Here is a 19,871-nt window from a genome sequence, read left to right as displayed (position 1 = left end):
CACATGTTAATATGTCGAATTTGAATATGAAAGAGAGCTCAGCAGCCTCTCCTTCCAGAGCAGTGTGGAAATTCCTCTTCAGTAAGATGCAAATTCACTTGTGAGAGATTCTAACTAGGTTGGGGCCAGGGCAACATCCTGGACTGCACAGCAAAATCTGGACAGTTCCCACCTGTCATCTCAGGTCTTCCTGGGCCTGGGCCTCAAGTGGCTGTGTAGTTCCTAATCTGCAGACTGTCAGCTCTTCCTGAGCTTGCATGAAAAGGATGCCTGTTACAGAGTGGAGCTTGGTGGGAGTCTGCAGCTGCACCTGTCTTGTCACTTAACTTCCTTCTGCCTTCACTAACTCCCTGTAAAATGAGTAGACTGTTTCCATGCTGTGAGGATAACAACACCTATTAACTTAACACATATGTTCCTCTTTGAAACAGGACTAGCTAAAGCTCTCAAAAAGATTTGGTATCATGTGCCAGCAGGGTGCAGGTAGGCAGTTAGCTGCTGTGTTCTGATCACTCAGGTAGACAAATCTCTGTTTGCTCAGTGCTACAGTTTCTCCATCTATAAAATGGGGATAATACTGCTAGTTTTGTTTTGTCCTTTTAGGTTCTTCAGTGCCATGGGCAGTCTTGTGAGGTGTTTGTAGGCCGTTCAAGTGCAACGAGGTCCAGATTTTAGTTTAAGCCTCTATGAACCACTATAAAACAAACAAGAAATAGTTACATTTGAAATATGATTACTGATTACTATTTTTGGTTCTCTGTGCCTTAAATATTGAGTCTGTTCTGGTATGGCTATGGTCTGAGGAAGTGGGTCTGTCCCATGACAGCTCATCACCTAATAAATTATTTTGTTAGTCTTTAAGTGCTACTGGACTGCATTTTTGCTTTGATAGTATATAGACTAGCACGGCTTTCTCTCTGTTACTATTTGACAGACACTGTATGTGAAAGAACACCAGGGTTACAAAGTCAGTCACTCACCAGTTAGGAAATGTCTGAGTTAAGTTGCCCCATTGTTGCAGGAAAGGTCCTGCTTGGTCCCTGCATGCCCAGGGTAGAACGTGCTCAGTTGCTGTCCCAGGGAGGCAGGTGGTCTGGTCCCAGCTACAGAGGCAGGGCAACAGTTTGTAGAGTGGGGACGCTGTGAACCATTGAACCAAACTGTAGCTCCTGCATGTAATGGGTGACACTTCCGTGCTCCTACACTCCCAGCTCCAGCACCCGCCCCAGGTGTGAGTTCTCTGCGCGTGGCAAGTTCAGTCCAGATGAAATCTATGGACAATTTTCAGTTGCTGCCAAACTCACCCAAGTCGCTGCTGAGCATGTGTGCAGGGCAGTTTGCCAGGAGCCTGCCACCCCTCGGCGTGAACAGTGACAAGACATAGCACCGCCCTGACACTAGGGTAAACTTGGCTGCCAGGTTTCCAGTCTGTGCTCCAAAACAGGGATGCACCAGGCTGCAGCTTCCCGGAGGAACAAGTGTAAGGGTTGTGCTCGTTTGCCTGAGACATGAGCTGAGCAGGGTAGGACTCTCAGCCGTGGAAAGCACTGAAGGGTTTTGCTTTCCAAAGCGCTCAGCCGGCGGCTGAAAGTTTGCAGTTGTGGAGAGGGGCTTCCAATGGCCTGCGCCTGGCAGCTGGAGCCACGCGGATCCCACGAGCCGGGAGGGCTGGAAATAAAATGGGAAGTAGCTCCCCAGGGAGAAGCAGGACGGCGGCCTTAGGAGCGGCTCGGCAGGTTTGATGCCCGGTGGCAGAAGGAGCAAGAGGACGAGGGCGCCCCGAAGCACCCCGCGGGGTCCACCCAGGCCGGGCGGGGCGGCGCTGGGACTACAGCGCCCAGAATGCCGCGGGAGAGCGCAGGCCGGGAGCTCGGGGCGGAGCGGGCTGCGGGCCGGGGCGGCCAGTCACACGGGCTAGCGGGGGGAGCAGAGCGCGGCCGCGCTGGGAGTCTCGGGGCCCCGCTGGAGGCCGCCGGCCGCGAAGCTCCAGCAGTGCTCGGCGCTGCACAGGCGCGCCCGGAGGAGCACGTCCGCTCCCCACGCGTGGCGTTCGGGCCGGCGGCAGTGTGGGTTGCGCCCGGCGGCGGGAAGGGGGCGGGGTACCCGTAGCACGGATATGGGGGCGGGGTAAGGGTGCGCAACGTGCAGCGCGGGGGGGCGGTGCCGGTCCCCGGGCCCTCGAGGAGGCGGAGGTGGGTGCGGGTGCGGGTGCGGTGATGGTGATATCTCGGTGTGGGGCTGGCGCGTTCCGCCTCCTTCGGCAACGAGAGACAAAGGCCACGAAGCGCCTTCCCTTGGCCTCCTTTCAGCCTCCTGCCCCGGCGCCCTTCCCAGGGCGGGTCAGTCGCAGGGGGAGGGGGCGAAAAGGCCCGAACCTAATTGTTCTCCTTTGTTCCCCTCCCTCGTGCAGGAGGGGCAGAGCAGCGACAGGGAGAAGTGTGCCGGGAGCTGGCCCTGGGCGTGCGGGTTGCAATCTGCCGCCCTCCCCCTAAGGAGAACGATCCCCGTGCCGGAAGGCTGGTTCCTCCCCCACACTCGTGCTCCTAATCCCCTCCTGCCGCAGGCTCGCGGCGTCTCTCCCCGGGAGCGCCACACCCCGCGTGACCTGCAGGCCGCTTCCTCAGGCAGTGGAGAAAACCTCTTCTTGCTTTTCCTTCTCTGCCCGCTGGCTGCTCGTGCCCCATCAGCTAGTGGGGTTCAAAGGTGCCTGGGGCCGGGTTTGCTCCAGGGCCTCTGTAGACTGGGCCAGGGAGTTTTCCAGTGCCTACAAGCCCCCCTTTCTGAGTGGGCTGCTGACGACGCACACCCCTCTTGCAGCATTGCCTGGCAGGCTCTGGGGGCCAGACCAAAGCTGCTTCCCCCCACCCCATCAACGCCTGGGGGAGGGCAGCAGTGGAAATGCTGTTTGGTGTCCCCCCCCCGCTCCCCGGCTGGGCGCAGTGGGCCAAGTAGGTGAGAGTTGCAGCGAGGAAGGATGAAACTGGCTTGTTGAATTCAACATGCACAGTCTATTGGATGCTGATACCTGTCGTTTCTGCACAGCGCAGCCCCGCCACAGCAGGCAGGAGCCCCGGCACGGAGCAAGGATGACCCTGGCAGAGCGTGATGTGGAGGAGAGCCACCCTGCCGTGGGCGCAGATGGAGAAAAGGAATGCGAAGCCACCTGGCAGGAGGATGGAGGAGATGGGGAAAGCATCTGTGAAAGCTTTCGGCTCTTGCAGATTGACGCTGGCTGTGACAGCCCAAAAGACCTTCCTGTGAGGAAGGAGAAGTGGTGCTCGGTATGTTCAGCGCAAGGTGCAGCTCTGATCCCACCAGCGGGTCCGCCCGGGCAGCCCCTTGCGGCCAGGTGGCTTGCGTGGGTGTGTGGTGCTGCCCGTTCAGGTCCAGTGGCATGATCAGGGCCTCTCAGCATTGCACACAGAGTCAGAGCTAGATGCTGGAGCTACTAAAAGTAATGACTAAAACTAGAAATTGTGTTCTTAGCAAACCCTGGTTTGGTGCAGTGTAAACACCCCCCTCTCGTAGAACCAGGAACTCGGACACAGCTGCATCCTGCCAGAACAGCGAGGGGCAACTCAGGCTAGTGAGCGAGGTGCTGCAGTGGCCCTCCCCCAGCCCAGTGGGCTGTAAGGCTGTTGTAAGCAAGAGGGTCTGCTGGGATGGGGTCATTGTGCTAACTGCACTGGCATACCTCGAACGGGCGGGTGTGCCGGCTGAACTGTAGCAGCCCTCGACTGGCTGCAGAGGGAGTGCCTGGCTCTCCCAGTGTTGTGTGGAGTGAGCACACTCTTCACGTTGTGTGTGCTTGCTTTAAGAGCGTGTCAGTTTTGTAATACCAGTAGGAAAAGAACATGGCTGTAAACCAGCAGAATCTGGCAACCCTCTCAACACAATGTTTCCTGGGCCATGCGTGGAGCCCAGTGGGCCCCCTGCAGCCTGGCACCTATGGGCTGCCAGTTGCCCACCACTGAGCTAGAGACTGGTCCATAACCCTCGAAACTTACCCGTGAGTTTGCATCACTCCGCAGAGAGACACATTCAAGGTGGTGAGGAGGTAGCGGCAGTGGGGGAGGGGTGAAGAGGTGAAGCAGTGTGGCTCTTTAAAAGCTCTTGTTTTAATGATCTGAGCCAGTAGTGACTCAGGCTCAGTTAGCTCTCTGGCCTTTGTTTTGGTGGTGGTCCTTTGGTAAATGCGTGACAGAGCTAGAGGTAGCCAAGACCTGTCACTCAGGAGCAACCTCGGAAAAAGAAAATAGTTTTAGAGCCTTGATCTTTCAGCCTGGAAGCCAGGGAGTTTGCTGGAATGGGCTCTTCTAGAGGGAAATACACTTGACTGGTGACATTGGTTTCTTGGTTGTTAACGGAGTAGTTTTACAAGCAAAATTACTCTTCAAAGCAATCTTTTTTCTAAATCTGCAACTTGGTTTTGTTCTTCAGGCCCAAACATTTACTGTTCTTCTGCCCAGCCTGGTGGTTTGGCCCCATGATTTTGTATAAGCAAACTCTAAATTTGTTTGTGCAAGTTAGGCGGGTGGGGGTCTGCTCATCCCCTGCGCACATGTTCGGGGTGGGGTACACAAAGTTGCAGCTGAAAAGTTGGCGTCCTTCTCCAAATGTGGGCTCAAACCGAGGTCCATTTTTCAGAAAAGCAGCTTAGGTCGTCACTTTCAAACGTTTGTGCCTCCATGAGCTTCTCCCCACTTTTGTTCTCTTTGCATGTACAGAGGAATGTTTGGAGGAAACACAGGCATTGGGAGAGAACAGTTACAGCGAAGAAGGAAAAGAGAAAGCAGGAAAAGGAGAGGAGACGAGCGAACCGTGCGGAAGACAAAGGTACGAGCAGACTGCAAACCGAGGCTAGCTTACTAGCTGCTGGGGAATGGCTGTTTTGCCCCAGCTGTGAATCTGACCCCCTGTGTCAATGGCTTTGATTCTTTGTCTGTGGCCTTGTCTTCAGTACAGGGACTATGGGCAAAGCACCAGCTCTGTACTAGTGTAGTGTGGCTGCAACCCAAATTTCAAGTGTAGATAGGCCTGTGGGCTTTTGGTTCTGTTTGACGGTGGAGTTAGGTCAAGTTCTCAGCCTCCCCCTAGTGGCTGCGCTGCCCAATGACACCGGAGCTGCACAGACGCTGCATCTACACTCACCAGAGAAGATTGACTGCTCTGGGTTGATCTTCCGGGGCGCCGTCTTGCTCATGCAGGAAACGGCACGTTCCAGGGCCGACATCGACCCGAGAACTCCTCCTGAGCCGTATGGTAGTAAGGAGGGTTGGTGGGAGTAGCGCACAGAAGACAGGCACAGAAGTCAATGGCTGCAAAGTCAGTTTTTGGTATGCAATCGGTGCACCAAAAATTGCATAACAGCCATCAACTTTCAAGGTAAGTCTAGAGGCAGCCAACACGACTGGGTTAACTGTACCGTTGCCTGTCCCTCTGGTCCTGCCAGCCAGTGCAAATGGAAGCACTCGCTCATTCGCCACTTCGGGGGCCAGGGATGGGACTTGGGTTAGGGGCAAGGCTCAAGTTAACGCTGCCGTAAAGACACTCACAGATGCTCCAAGAGCTCTCTCCAAGATTCTGCTGCTTCTCGGTGACAGAGTGCCAGGAGTTTTACCCAGCGGTGGGGGGAAATCCACCATAGGATCACAGATAAGATAAAGAGGCACTGAACACGGTCTCCAGAGCTGAGCACATTCACCAAGAGCCCAGCCCAGCCCCCCCTGTAATAGGTAACCACATCCAGTCATCCACAAGTGAGCAATCTGCACAAGGAAATGAAATTGCCTTTGTGCAAACCCATATAATACGAGCTTCTGGAACATTTGCCTGGCTGAGTTTTGAGGCCTGTGTGTTATTAAAAGGTAATTGCACCGGAAGTTGTTTGAGCACCGTCAGACTGAAGCATCCTGCTGGTTAAGGCCTGCAAGGGCTTGCCACACATAGTCTTGGTGTAGGACAGGTGGGTGGTTCAAGTTAGTGTTCCTAGCTGGGAGAGACAGCCCCATTTGAGGGTGTGACCCAGGCATGAGAGACCCAGGGAATAAGCTAATCTGCTCTGTAACCACTGCGCTCATCTGGGCAGCTGCCAGTGTCTCTCTGCTCCTGCCATGGCCCTCAGTGGCGGACGATCAGTGGCCAGGCAGCTGCCTGGCAGACCAAACATCTCTCGTTCGCATGGTACAGGGCTCAGCCTGGGGCACACAAGGCTGCAGGGAGACCTGAGTCCATTGGGCTCAGAAAGTCCAGTTCCCTGCCCTCCAGGCAGCCCCACTGGGTAATCCTGTTCATGGGCTTCCCGAGCTCCATCCAGACAGCACTTGGGTTGTCTGCCCCTCTGGTATCTGGGGGACCCGTCCTGCTGCTGGTGAGAACCCTTCTTCTAGTTTTCAGCCAGAATTTATTGCTCGTCAGTGGATCCCCATCTGCTCTTGTGTCAGCCTCATCCTTTCCCCTTGGTAGCTCTCCTTGGGAGTACTTACAGAGGGCCACCCCATCCCCTCCCAGCCAGCCTTTGGCTGGGCCAGACTCTAGGCGTGCCAGTCTCCTGAGAGAAGGCGCCAGCCCCCGTCAGCGCTGGCTGAGTTCATCTCCCGTGGGCTGCGGGGAGCAGAACCCAGTGTGCTGCAGGTGGCAAGCCAGTGCCGTGTGCTGTGGCATTAATAGGTCCCTCTCCTGCAGTCCTAGAATCATAGAATCCTAGGGCTAGAAGGGACCTCAGGAGGTCATTGAGTCCAGCCCCCCGCCCAAAGCAGAGTCAACCCCACTCAGTCATCCCAGCCAGGACTATGTCAAGCTGGGACTTAAAAACCTCCAGGGATAGAGATTCCACCACTTCTCTCGGTAACACATTCCAGTGCTTCACCACCCTCCTGGGGGAAATAGTTTTTCCTAACATCCAACCTGTACCTCTCTCTCTTCAACTTCAGGCCATTGCTCCTTGTTCTGCCATCTGTCACCACTGAGAACAGCCCCTCTCCACCCTCTTTAGAGCTGCCTTTCAGGAAGTTGAAGGCTGCTATCAAATCACCCCTCACTTTTCTCTTCTGTAAACTAAATAAGCCCAGTTCCCTCAGCCTCTCCTCATAGGTCATGTGCTCCAGCCCTAATCGTTTTTGTTGCCCTCCGCTGGACCCTCTCCTATGTGTTCAGATCCCTTTTGTACTGGTGGGCCCATAACTGGACACAGTACTGCAGATGTGGCCTCACCAGTGCTGAGTAGAGGGAAATAATAACTTCTCTAGGTCTGCTAGAAATGCTTCTCCTAATGCACCCCAATATGCCATTAGCCTTATTGGCTACAAGGGCACACTGTTGACTCATATCCAGCCTCTCATCCACTGTAATTCCCAGGTCCTTTGCTGCTGCACTGTTACTTAGCCAGTCAGTCCCCAGCCTGTAACAATGCTTGGGACTCTTCCATCTCAAGTGCAGGACTCTACATTTCTCCTTGTTGAACTTCATCAGATTACTTTTGGCCCAGTCCTCCAATTTATCCAGGTCACTCTGGATTCTGTCTCTACCCTCCAACATATCTACCTGACCCCTAGTGTAGAGTCCTCCGCAAACATGCTGAGGGTGCAATCCATCCCCTCACCCAGGTAAGTAATACAGACTTTGAACAATACTAGCCCTAGAACCGATCCTTAGGGCACCCCGCTTGAAACCAACCGCCAAAAAGACAGAGAGCCGTTGACCACTACCTGTTGGGCCTGACCGCCAAGCTATCTTTCTATCCCTCTTATAGTCCATGGGTCCAATCCATACTTCTTAACTTACAGGCAAGAATGTTGTGGGAGACTGTATGAAGAGCTTTAGTGAAGTCAAGGTATGTCACATCCATTGATTTCCCCGTGTCCACAGAGCCAGTTACCTCATCATAGAAGCTAATCAGATTGGTCAGGCACGACTTGCCCTTGGTGAATCCATGGTGACTACTCTTGATCGCTTTCCACTCTTCCAAGTGCTTCAAAATGGATTCCTTGAGGATCCCCTCCATTATTTTCCCAGGGATTGAGGTAAGGCTGACTGATCTGTAATTCCCTGGATTGTCCTTCTTTCCTTTTTTAAAGATGAGCACCACATTTGCTTATTTCCAATCATCCAGGACCTCTCCCAATCTGCACAAGTTTTCAAAGATAACGGCTAACGGCTCAGCAATGACATTTGCCAATTCCCTCAGTACCGTTGGATGCATTAAATCCAGACCCATGGATTTGTGTATGTCTAGATTTTCTAAATAGCCCTTAACTTGTTCTTTCCTCACTGAGGGCTGCCCACCTCCTTGCCATACAGTAGACCCCCGACATGTACAATTTTGACTTGCGCATTGCTTGTATTAACTCGAGTCAAAATCCTGAGAGCTAGGGAGCGCAGGACCAGGGGTAGCTCAGTGGTTTGAGTATCAGCCTGCTAAACCCAGGGTTCTGAGATCAGTCCTTGAGGGGCCAATCTGGGAAAAAAACAAATCTCTTGGGGATGGTGCTAGGTCCTGCTGTGACTGCAGGGAACTGGACTCAATGACCTCTGAAGGTCCCTTCCAGCTCTGTGAGATAGACCTATCTCCAGCCTGGCTCCCAGCTCCATGCCACTTGTGGGATTTGGGAAACTGACCAGCACTACTGGTCAGTTTCCTGGCTTCCCTCCACTTGTGGGAGCCAGGAATCAGGTGGCAGCCTGGCTTCTGCATCCCCGCTGCTTGCAGGGCCAGGCCAGGAAACTGAACAGTTTCCCAGCTCGCAGAAGCACAGGGGAGCCAGGATCCAGGCTGCTACTTGGTTCCTGGCTCCTCCCAATTTGGGCAGAATTTGAGTTACGTGTGGTTGGTCAGGAACACAACCTGCGTGTAACTCAGGAGTCTCCTGTATGGCATTGCCTAGTGCCGTAGTCAGGGAGCTGACCTTGTCTGTGAAGCGCCGTAGTCGGGGAGCTGACCTTGTCTGTGAAGATAGGGGCAAAAAAAGCATTGAGTACTTCAGCTTTTCCCACATCACCTGTCACCAGGTTACCTCCCTCATCCAGTAATGGCTCCACACCCTCCCTGATCACTCTCTTATTGTTAACATCCATGTAGAAACCCTTCTTGTTAACCTTCACATCCCTTGCTAGCTGCAGTTCCAGTTGTGCTTTTGCTTTCCTGATTACTCCCCAGCATTCTCTGGCAATATATTTATACTCTTCCTTAGTCATCTGTCCAAGTTTCCGCTTCTCATATGAATCCTTTTTGAGTTTAAGCTTGCCAAGGATTTCCCTGTTAAGCCAAGCTGGTTGCCTACCATGTTTGCATTTCTTGTTGCTCATCGGGATGGTTTGTTCCTGTGCTTTCAATAAGACCTCTTTAAAATACTGCCAGTTCTCCTGTACTCCTTTCCCTTTCATATGAGCTTCCCAGGGATGCTGCCCATCAGTTCTCTCAGGGAGTCGAAGTCTGCTCTTTTGAAATCAAGGGTCTGTATTTTACTGCTCACCTTCCTTCCTTTTGTCTGGATCCTGAAATCTACCATCTCATGGTCGCTGCAGCCCAGGTTTCCTCCCACTTCTATTTCTCCTACTAGTTCTTCGCGGTTTGTGAGCAGCAGGTCAAGTTGCGCATGGCCCCTGGTTGGTTCCTTCAGCACTTGTACTAGGAAGTTATCCCCGACATTCTCCAAAAACTTCCTGGATTGTCTGTGTGCTGCCGTATTGGTCTCCCAACAAATATCGGGGTGATTAAAATCTCCTATGAGAACCAGGGCCTGTGATTTGGAAGCTTCTCTTCGTTGTCTGAAGAAATCCTCATCTCCATGATCTGGCGGCCTATAGCAGATGCCAACCACAACACCAGTTCTGTTGCTTCCGCCTCTAAGCTTAACCCGATGACGCTCAAGTGGATTTTCTCCCTCCATGCACTGGAGCTCTGAGCAATCACACTGCTCCCTCCCACAGAGCGCAACTCGTCCTTTTCTCCCCCGTCTGTCCTTCCGGAACAGTGTCTGCCCTTCCATGACCGTGCTCCAGTTATGCGACTCGTCCCACCAAATCTCCATTATTCCAACCACTTCACGCTCCTTTGCCTGTGCCAGGGCCTCTCATTCCTCCTGCTTGTTTCCCAGGCTTCTTGCATTTGTGTACAACCCCCTTAGCTAACTAGGTGAGTGGCCCCCCCTTGTCCTTTCGAATCAGGGCTCCTCCTGCAATCAGCGCACCAGGAGAGGTCTCTCCCAGTGGCAACACTCCTGCTCCAGCCCCAACATAGACCTGTTGTTGGGGGCAGGCAGGGAATTGGAGAGAGACATGCAGCTCTCAGAGACGGGGCCAGGCTGGGGGCTCAGCAGGAGTAGGGAGTGGGGGAAGAATGTGCCCATCTGCCAGTGTGTCTCCGAGGGCCCCAGCCAGGCTGCTGGGGCCCAGGGGTTTCAGGCCGCGTGGCAGGTGCTTGCATTATTTCAGGGCCTGAAGTCCTTCTCCCCACTCCCACTAACCCTGTCCCATCTCACTCTGCTCGGTGCTCCAGGGGCGGCTCCGCAGCACAGCAAGCGCACGGCGAAAGCCATGTCCAGGGAACGGCTTCTGGCGGCCAGGGAGGCAGGGCCGCGGCTGTGTGTGGACCTGAGTGTGAGCAGCCACATGACGGAGAAGGTGCGCTCTGCCGCCGCTGTGCTGGGGTGCACAGGGGGGCTGCCAGCGGGGAGCCTCACCAGTCCCGAGTCTCCCTGGGGCCGGTGGGAGGTGCTTAGCAGAGACCAGCCAGCAGGCTGCGCTGCAGGCTCAGGGTCTGGCTGGGGAAGAGGTCCATTTCCCTGCTCCGGTGTTGAGAGGTGATTCTCTCTGGGTTCTGCTCTCAAAGCTCATCTGCGGCAGGCCCAGCGCCTCTCCTTTAAATAACCAGCGAGGGCCGGTGGAGGGCTGGGCGCAGGGCTCCAGCCAGGCCAGAGGACCTCGCAGGAAGCAGGCTGCTCTGCAAAGCTTTACCCAGAGCAGGAGCATCCGGGGCTAGAGTGAGAACAAAGGCGCTTGGCTTGGGATAACCCCAGCCCCGACGCCCAGGCATGGGGCTCTGCTTCCCACGGGCCCATGCTCTGATTGTCCGCCTGACCCCGGCCTGCTTCAGACCCAGGCTGCGGGCGCCTGCTCTGGGGCCGCTGTCTCTGAAATGCCACGCACAAGCAGGGAGTCCCGGCAACCCCTCCCCACCTCAGCCCAGCATGAATCTCCCTCTTCCCTCGCAGACAGCCTGCGGGTTCGTCTACCTAACGCAGGCGCTCGGCTGCCCCCCAGGCTGTGCTGCTAACCTGGCCTGGGCAGGATCATGCTGTGACGGCAGCTCTCTGGCGGGAGTGGTGCCTGTGGCTCTGAGCTCAGAGCCAGCAGGGCAGTTGTCGGACGCTGCTTGTTGTCTCTCGGAAGGAAACCAGTCGCCTGGCTGCTCAGATCAGGAGGCTGTACGGCTCCAACAAGAAAGCCGAGAAGCCATTTTGGATTTGCCTGAGCGGCTTTGTGCCGGGCAGTCGGATTTACGAGGAGTGCTTCCGAATGAATGACGGCTTCTCCCGCTACCTGGTAAGTCCCGAAGAGTCACTCACGTGGGAGGGAGCTCCATGAGACAGGGACTGCTGCCCACTCCTACACAGCCTGTCCTGGTGCTCCTGGAGTGACCAGACTTGTTTTAAATGCAATAACTCAAAGTATAATCATTCCCTTCGCCTTTGAACCTTTTCACGTGCTCCTCGTGTGAGCAAAGCAGCCACGTGTCGGTGTGAACCAGGAGATGGGTGTCTCAGTCAAAGCCAGCGAAAGGAGGGAGTTACCCTCAGTGGGCTCGTAAATGGGCAGTGGAACTGCTGCAGGCCAAAGGGAAATTATTATTTGTTTTTTGCTTTCCCAGCAGGCCAGCCATGGCCCTGGGCCCTTAGTGCTCGGTGCTGTGCGAACACAGAGCAGAAGGACAGCCCAGGCCTAGAGGAGGGGCTCTGGATTCTCTTTGGCTTCAGAAGAACTTTGATTTGGGGGGCACGACAGGTGATCCCACCATGGGCAGACGTGTGGCGCTTACACCTTTATCTGGTGCATCTCATGCTGTCCACTGAGAGAGACAGGGTGCTGGGTGCGCTGGGCCTGGGCGCCTGTGGCCATTCACACGTTCCATTTCCATTGCTGCCTGACTTTGGCACCAGGTCGATTTACTCTGGACGTGGCTGGGGGGAGCGAGCGGGAGCGTCGCGTTCGTTGGCTCTCGGCCTTCACCTTGAGCTTGTCTGGCTCACAGATCAAGAGATGCTTTTCCTACCAGCCAGCCCAGCAACCGCAGACCCGGCTGTCCGCGTCAGGCTGGTTTCCTTCCTCCTCGCCCTGGTCAGGCGCAGCTGAGGCTTGGTAGGCCAAACTAGGACCTGAGTGACCCTGTCTTCACACGGTGGTACCAGGGCCCCTTGGGAAGTTTGGCTTCCACGGTTTGCCCTGCAAGAGGTCACACAGGGGATCTGTGGGGATAAAACTCAGGCTTCCCCCGGCCAGCATCTCCATTAAAAAAAGCTGAGAAACGGTCCCACTAAGCTCTGTGGGGCAGGGCCCATCTTTTTGTCTTGTGTGTTGTACAGGGCCTGGCACCAGGGAGACCTGGCCCCCCCCCCCCCCCCCCCCCCGAAAATATTGTGCTCGATTCCCCCAGAAACCTCGTGAACTGGGGCGTTCAAGGGCTTTGCGGTGACTAGCTGTGGCCGACCCTTGGATTCTCAAGTGAGGCTGTGAAGTTAGTTAGGAGTATTGCTGAGCTCTTGCCCTCGATACCTGCCTGCTAATTTTGCTCAGGGAAGAATTTAGCAAAACTTGGGAATGGCCAGTGGCCCGTTCAGCTATGGAGCGGGGTTGGTGTGCTCTGAACGCATCGTGCTCTCGTGGGCTGGATGCGCTCTGGGTCTGAGAATGCTGGGATGGACCACCTGACGGACTCCAGCCGGACAGGCTTTTGGTCTGCTTCACATGTCTCTTCTCCCCTTGGCGGTCTCAGGTGGACACCGCTCCAGAAAGTTACCTGGACCTGTTTCCTCTCGAGACGATTGTCTACCTCACTCCTGACTCGGAGAATGGTGAGTCCTTTGCTAGCTCGGGGGAGCTGCGGCAGGAGAGAGCTTGGGTTGCGGAAGTCAAGAATATATCTTCAACCCAATGGCCCCATGCCTCATTTTCCGGCCTTTTTTTAAAGGCTGCTTGAGGCCAGTCAGATCCGACTGATGCAGCAGGGCAGGGGGCTGGCATCCAGCTGGGGCCATCTGCCCTAATCAGGGTTCAAGGTTGCTCAGCTGTGAACGAAGGCTTAGCCCCAAATCCCAGCAGGCAGTTAGTCTTAACAGCCATTGGCCTCAGCGGGAGTGAGGGGTTTGGACGCCTTTGGATGCCTGGGCCCGTGTGCTGCAGCGCTCGGGGTGAGCAGGCTGCACCTGTGGGGCACTTCCAGCTCTACCTGACGAGAGAGGCTTTTCGGGGCTCATGCTGAACGTTGCCTTTGGGGCGTGCTGGTCCCTGCGCTGCACGCGGCTCCTCTGGGTTGCACCACCAGCTGGGGGCTGGGAATGGGTGTCACAGCTGGGGGAGCGTGGCCAGGGGAATGGGGTGGGGGCTTTGGTCTCTGGCAGCTCTGAGGGTGAAGCACACAAGCTGCATGTCACCGGGCTCAGTGGTGAAGAGTTCCCCAGTGTTGCTGCTGCACTTTTGCAGTTCTCAGCCCTCCCCAAGCCATTGTTTCAGGCTCTCTGCAGACTCAGGCTGACAGGCATGTTTGACAGTTTCCTTTGTAGACCGTAGGGTTAGACCCCTCCCCAGCACAAGCGTAGGGTACAGCACACCATTCTGGAGCACGCGGCATGGCCCCAGCTGCCTGGAGCACTCGGGGCCCAGCTTGTGCAGAGAACTGCCTGAGCCTGAGTGCTCCTCTGCAGTTGATCTGCTCCTGCTAAGCCAGCCTGGCGCTCGCGGGGCAGGCCGGTGGTCCGCATCAGGCCAGTGGTCCGCATCGGGCAGGCCGGTGGTCCGCATCAGGCCAGTGGTCCGCATTGGGCAGGCCGGTGGTCCGCATCAGGCCGGCGCTCCACATCAGGCCGGCGCTCGTGGGGCAGGCCGACGCTCCGTTCTCTTTCTAGTGCTGCAGGAGGTGCACCCCCACAAAGTGTACGTCCTTGGCGGGCTCGTGGACGAAAGCATTCAGAAGGTGAGTGCCAGCTGAAAGCTGCACCAAAGGCTGAGACCTTCAGCCAGCCCTAGTGCAGCCCCAGCAGGACGCGATGCCAGCACTCGCGCTCTTTTCCCCTTTGTGGGCCATGGCTCAGGCCATCAGAAGACACTTCATGGTCACACCCAGCACCGTGAGCAGGGCTGGTGTCTCAAGTCTCACTCAGAGCCTGGGCAGGGGCGACGGGGCATGGCTCACTCAGCAGTCGCCTGCTCTGGTTGCTCCCTGCCAGCTCTGCTGGCCTCTCTCCCCATCTCTGCCCCGTTCTGCGCATGACCCAGTGGAAGTGGTCCAGCCTTCCGTGGGGTGGGGGCCACGCAGGTCCCCCGTTGGGCAGCTTTGCTGATGCAGCTGGCCTGGGGGCAGATGAGGCGCTGCATGGGGAAGCCGGGGGCTTGCAGTGCTGAGCGTCGCGTTCCAAGCACGGGAGGCTGGAATTCCATAGAACTGGCGCCAGCCACACGGTGTTCCGGAGCGCGTTAGATGCGGCACCTCCCAGGCGGCGTGGCGGGCCTGGGCAGAGACGGCTCCCGCAGAGGGCACGGCCTACGTCTGGCAGGCGCTCGGCCCCGGGCCTGGCAGCACCCACCTCCCAGGTGGCGTGGCGGGCCTGGGCAGAGACGGCTCTCGCAGAGGGCACAGCCCACGTCTGGCAGGCGCTCGGCCCCGGGCCTGGCAGCACCCACCTCCCAGGCGGCGTGGCGGGCCTGGGCAGAGACGGCTCCCGCAGAGGGCACGGCCTACGTCTGGCAGGCGCTCGGCCCCGGGCCTGGCAGCACCCACCTCCCAGGTGGCGTGGCGGGCTGGGTAGAGACGGCTCCCACAGAGGGCACAGCCTACGTCTGGCAGGCGCTCGGCCCCGGGCCTGGCAGCACCCACCTCCCAGGCGAGAGGCAGTCCTGTGCCGGGGCTGCGGGGGGACCCGTGTGTGCGGCGTAGGTGCTGGGCGAGCTCTAGACAAGGAAGACCCGGGCACGTCACGCTTTGAATGTGATCACTCAGGGTCGTGCCCTCCGAGGACGTGGGCGCCTAATGCCCCTGAAGGCCGTGGGGAATTGGAGGCATCGCTGTCTGGGGGCCCAGGCGTGTGTGGAGGGCCTGGCAGCTGCCCAGCCTGGAGATGACGTCCCCTGGGGGCAGGAGCCGTGCGTGGGAGGAGGGTCCTGTCACTGAGGGTGGAAGGAACTGCCCGGGAAGCCCCCAGTGCAGGCTGTTCCGCTGCCTCACATGTGCCTACCCAGTGGTGCGTTGGCCACTTCCTTCCTTGCCTGCGAGGCCCTGGGAGCAGCTGGAGGCTGTAGGGCCAGGCTGGCCTGGGCTGTGCCAGTGGCTTTGCTCGAGCGTGAGGGCTGGCTGACTGCGACCCGGCCGAGCCCACGCAGGGCTGGCCCAGGGAGGGAACGAGCCGGCTGAGACGGGATTCCCCAGGCAGCAGCGCCAAACCGAGAGCGGCTCCGTCCAGTGGCACACGCCAGCCCAGGCTTAGCCTCCGCTCGCTCGCCTCCTGCTGGGGAGGGACGGGCAGAAGACTGTCCTGAGCGGCCTTCCCCGGGTTGTCCCTGAGCAGCGCTGGCAGCTCCCTCGCAGCCTCCTGGGGGAGATCAGGGTTCATGCCCCTGGGGCGAGCTAACCTCCTCCCAAGTGCTGAGAAGGCCCTTCCCCTGCGGCCCACTGTTCTGGAGCTGCCTGCTGCTGCCAGCGGGTCCCCGCTGTGATCTGGGAGGGCAGTTCTCCTGGGGCACATGGGTGCAGCAGGGCCGGCTCTGGTCTGTGCTTTGCACGGCCCTGGAGGGCGTGGGTCTGCCCCCAGCTCCTGCGCAGAGGGCAGCGTGTGTGAAAGGGCGGGCGTGGGCGTGACACTTGTCTGTGCCCTCCAGAAGCTGAGCTGGCGGGAGGCTCGGGAGCGCTCCGTGCAGACTGCTCGGCTGCCCATCGCAGAGCACATGGTGAAGAGCGCCAACACGAAGAACTACCACTCAGAAACACTGGCCATCAATCAAGGTATGGTCCAGGCTGCTTCTCACCCCAGCACGGCTGCAGGCCAGACCTCTGCACTGGGGCAGCAGTGTCAGGCCAGGCCCCGGGGGGAACGGTCAGGCACCAGTTGGACTAGAACAACCAGAGGGGCAGGGACAAGGAGTGGGTGCATGTGCGGCCCTAGCTGGCCGTGACTCCTGTCGCACAGGTATAGCAAGGTGGAAGCTTTCCCTGTCCCCCCGCCTTCAGGCAGGCCCCCGGCCGCGCCATCTGCTGGAAGGCGAGGCCAGCCGCGGTGCCCATCAGCGCTGCCAGCAGAAGCGCCACTGACTGCGGAGGAGCTGTCGCTTGGCAAGGCAAACGCCTATTGCTAAGAGCAAGGCCGAGGCCGAGCTCGTTCGGCTGGGCCAGCTTGTGCTCGCGTGCCAGTGGCTGCCAGCCCGTGCGCGTTCCAAGCAGCAGAGCTGCTCCCTGAGCAGTGACCGTGCTCTGCTGCCCGAGGGCAGTACCTGCAGCGGGGTGGAAAACGAGGTCCCCTTATCCCAAGCTGGGAATCCCTCCCACCCCCCTTATCAAAACCTGGGGACTGCTGCTCAGCCAGGAGGCTGGGCTCAGAGGTGCCTGGCGCAAGCTCACTGGGGCACCCCGGCGCTCTCCATCTCTCTCTTGTAATCCAGGTGAGGAAAAGGTAAGGAAGTGGAGCAGCCAAAGCACTGCCTCTGCTAGCTGGGGGCGCCGCAGGACAGCTGCGTGCTGGCAGCTGGATTCTGCACGCATCCATCCGTGGGCTCACGAAGCATGAGGAAGCTGGTCCACGGTGGTGAGACCAGTGAGCAGTAGCTGCAGATGGGAAGGCCAAGGTGCTGGAATACGAGTCTGGGAAACCACACCCGCCCCAGGCAGCTCGGGCAGGGGCCAGCGGCTCCTTTCTCCCCGCAGCACGCAGCCATCTCGGGGCACCTGCGGGTGGGAAGTTGGCCCAAGTGATAAACATGGACCATTCCCCTTAAAGGTGCAGCCCGCGAGGAGCAGTGTTCGGAAGGTGTGACTGGTGAGGCCGTGCTCCGGGGAGAGGCCTGGGGCTGTTCTGCTTTTCTGCGGAGCTGTGCTCAGGCCGGTCTGCGGTGGCTTGGCAGCAGGGTAACGGCAGAATTTCCTAGTGCCAGTGTTGTTGAGCTGCTGCTGTGTCACCTCTGCTCTCACGCGAGTTTCCCAGCCCACCGGCCCATCACACTGGACGCAATAGCAGCAAGAGCTGGCTGCTGTCAGCTGGTAAAGCTGCTGGCTTTGCTGTTGTAATGCGCAGCGAGGGAGCCAGCTGTCGGGTGACCGCTGTGTTCAGCCTGAGCTTTCCCCCTCTTTTGCAGTGTTTGACGTCTTAGTAACGTACTACGAGACCCGGAGCTGGCCAGAGGCGCTGAAAGCCGGCGTTCCTCCGGGAAAAGGCTACGTTCTGCGGGAGCCAGCGGAGTGATGGGAAATGCATCCGCTTAGCAACACGTCAAAGACACTTTCTCCGCTGGGCGCAAAGAGCTGCACAGGCAATGGCAGCAGCTGCTTTCCATGCCTCAAGCAGAGGGGTCGGCCCAGCTGGTGCGCAGAGACGTGGCTCACCTGCCGCGAGGGGCTTACAGGCGTCCTACGAGCTACCTCCTTGGGTACTGCTGGGAAAGGGGTCACCACTGGGAGTGAGCCAGAGGCCAGCTGAACCGGCCCACCCTGCTGCCGCTTTGGGCGCGTGTTCTGGAAATGGCTGCGCGGCTGAGCTGCCGGTTCTGGGTGGGGGGCAGGAGGGGGAGAAGTAAGAATCCCTGGGGGGATGTTAATCACAAGCAGGCTGGGCAGGGCTCTAGCTCTTCACCAGCACAGCCCCTGTACGCAGGGATGTTCTCTTGGGCTCCTGCTTCTGCTACTTTTTGTTTGTTTAATGTTATAATTACATATTCTCGCGTGATCCAACCCCCCCCCAGCCGCTACCTGGTCTGTGCCCTCTTGGCGCCAGCGGGTGGGTGAGAGCAGTTCTGGCAGGGACGCTACCCCAGAGCTGTAGCCCCCCGCCCCTTTCCCAGCCGTGTTACGCTGCAGGGGAGAGTCCAGGCCCTGAGCCTGAGCGGGGCCGTGTAAGGGGCAGGGAAGGGAGGGCGGGAAGTTCCCCCCCCGGGGCTGGACGCGTGGACGCCCCTCGCTCCCGGCGGGCGAGGGCGCAGAGAGGGGTAGAGGGGCTGAGGCTCAGGCCAGTGGGGGGCTGGGAATGGTGCGGCTGTGAGTGGCAGCTTGTGGCGCTGGGCCAGCACCGCCTGTACCTGCCCTGCCCCCCTGAAAGAGGCGGGAGGAGCCTGCCGGGGGGCAGCCGGGCAGGCCCGTAGGGAGCACGCATGGGGGAGGGCTGCCCGGCCCACGTGTGCCGCTGAGACGCCCTGGGGCTGCTGCTGTCTGCCGTGTAGGGGTGGGCAGCCGGCCCCCCCCAGCTGCTGTGCGGACACCCCCTAAGCCTCCCCCAGGCAGGGTGGGTTTGTGTGCAGCGGCAGAGGGCTTTTGTTGCCCTGGATTGGAGGGGTGTGTGTACCCCACACTGTGCCCACGTGCATTGCACCTGGGGCCTGGCGCCCCCGCCCCCCCCCGCGCACAGCGCTGTCAGAAGTGAGGTCGGCCCTAGCTGTGGGTTGTGCCCAGCTGCATGGGGGTACAGGGCCTGGGGGATCCCGGGGGTGTGGGGGGTGGAGATACTCAGGCATTGCTGAGTGGCTGCGCAGGGGCCAGGGAGGGGCTGTAGAGCAGGGGGGGCTTGGACGGGGGGGGGGGGGCAGGAAGGGGCTGCAGGGCCATGTGGCACTGGAGTGGGGGGGCTCAGGGACATGGGGGCCAGTGAGGGGGGCTGCAGGGCTGTATGGTGTGGGGGACACTGGAGGGGGTGCTCAGGGACACAGGGGTCGGGGGGGGGGCTGCAGGGCTGTATGGAGCGGGGGGCGGTACTGGAGAGGCTCAGGGACATGGGGCTGCGGGGGGGGGGGGGGGCTGCAGGGCCGTATGGCGCTGGGGGGGAACTGCAGGGCCGTATGGCACAGGGGGCACTGGGGGGGGGGCTCAGGGACACGGGGGCCAGGGAGGGGGGGCTGCAGGGCCATGTGGAGCAGGGGGGGTACTGGGGGGACACGGGGGCCGGGAGGGGGGCTGCAGGGCCGTGTGGAGCAGGGGGGGGGTACTGGGTGGACATGGGGGCCAGGGAGGCGGGGCTGCAGGGCCGTGTGGAGCGGGGGGGGTACTGGGGGGCCAGGGCAAGGCCTCCCCCTCCCATCAGGGGCCGTATCGGTACAGGCCTGCGGGCTGACAGGCGTTTTGAAATGCACTAACTGAAAGGAACCTGCATGCACGGTGGAGCTGTCACAACGCGCAGAATTTTCACGTTAGGGGGCAGGGCCACCAGCCGGCCCCAGGCCCCTTCCCGCTAGCTTCATAACCCGGGCCCGGCTCTGCCTTTCACTGGGGTCTTGTGGCTCGGCTGCAGCCCTGCGGAAGGCTGCACAGGAGCTGGGCGTGGGGGCTGCTGCTGGAGGCCAGCGTATTGAAGCACCGCTGTGTCATGGGACGTGTTAGCTACTCCTGCTCTAGCCTGCCCCCGTGACTCAGTGCCTGTGGCCGCCCCCACCCTCCGCCCCACAGGGCTGCAGCCAGGACAGGCCTGCCTTCC

At 58.8% G+C, this 19,871-nt stretch overlaps 1 protein-coding gene across 7 annotated transcripts; it reads left to right on the top strand.

The window, feature by feature from the left end:
• Positions 1-1,431: 1,431 nt before the first annotated feature.
• TRMT10B (tRNA methyltransferase 10B) lies at positions 1,432-18,132 on the top strand. 7 transcript variants are annotated; one of them, XM_074994002.1, is made up of 10 exons: positions 1,919-2,066; positions 2,818-2,952; positions 3,043-3,281; positions 4,728-4,836; positions 10,496-10,620; positions 11,389-11,541; positions 12,989-13,067; positions 14,118-14,185; positions 16,084-16,207; positions 17,551-18,129. In XM_074994002.1, the coding sequence occupies exons 3-10, from the start codon at positions 3,087-3,089 to the stop codon at positions 17,655-17,657; spliced, it is 960 nt and encodes a 319-aa protein (XP_074850103.1). In that variant the 5' UTR covers positions 1,919-2,066; positions 2,818-2,952; positions 3,043-3,086; the 3' UTR covers positions 17,658-18,129. The 7 variants fall into 7 exon arrangements, with proteins under 7 accessions (XP_074850099.1, XP_074850105.1, XP_074850100.1 ...); XM_074993998.1 differs by lacking the exons at positions 1,919-2,066; positions 2,818-2,952 and adding an exon at positions 1,432-1,480 and having other exon boundaries at positions 17,551-18,131; XM_074994004.1 differs by lacking the exon at positions 2,818-2,952 and having other exon boundaries at positions 1,894-2,064; positions 3,048-3,281; positions 17,551-18,132.
• Positions 18,133-19,871: the final 1,739 nt, after the last annotated feature.

The sequence above is a fragment of the Carettochelys insculpta genome, chromosome 5 (genome assembly GCF_033958435.1).
Source record: "Carettochelys insculpta isolate YL-2023 chromosome 5, ASM3395843v1, whole genome shotgun sequence".
Lineage (NCBI taxonomy): Eukaryota > Metazoa > Chordata > Testudines > Carettochelyidae > Carettochelys > Carettochelys insculpta.
Note: the sequence above shows the minus strand (reverse complement) of the source record. Positions and strands in the feature narration are given on the sequence as shown.

Bases quoted from the DNA above. Each gene is read 5' to 3' on its own strand.
- TRMT10B (XM_074993998.1), top strand. From the start codon at position 1,447: ATGCACCAGGCTGCAGCTTCCCGGAGGAACAAGT. The intron at 10,621-11,388 runs GTGCGCTCTGCC...GTCTCTCGGAAG, and splicing joins GCAGCCACATGACGGAGAAG to GAAACCAGTCGCCTGGCTGC. The intron at 13,068-14,117 runs GTGAGTCCTTTG...TTCTCTTTCTAG, and splicing joins CACTCCTGACTCGGAGAATG to TGCTGCAGGAGGTGCACCCC.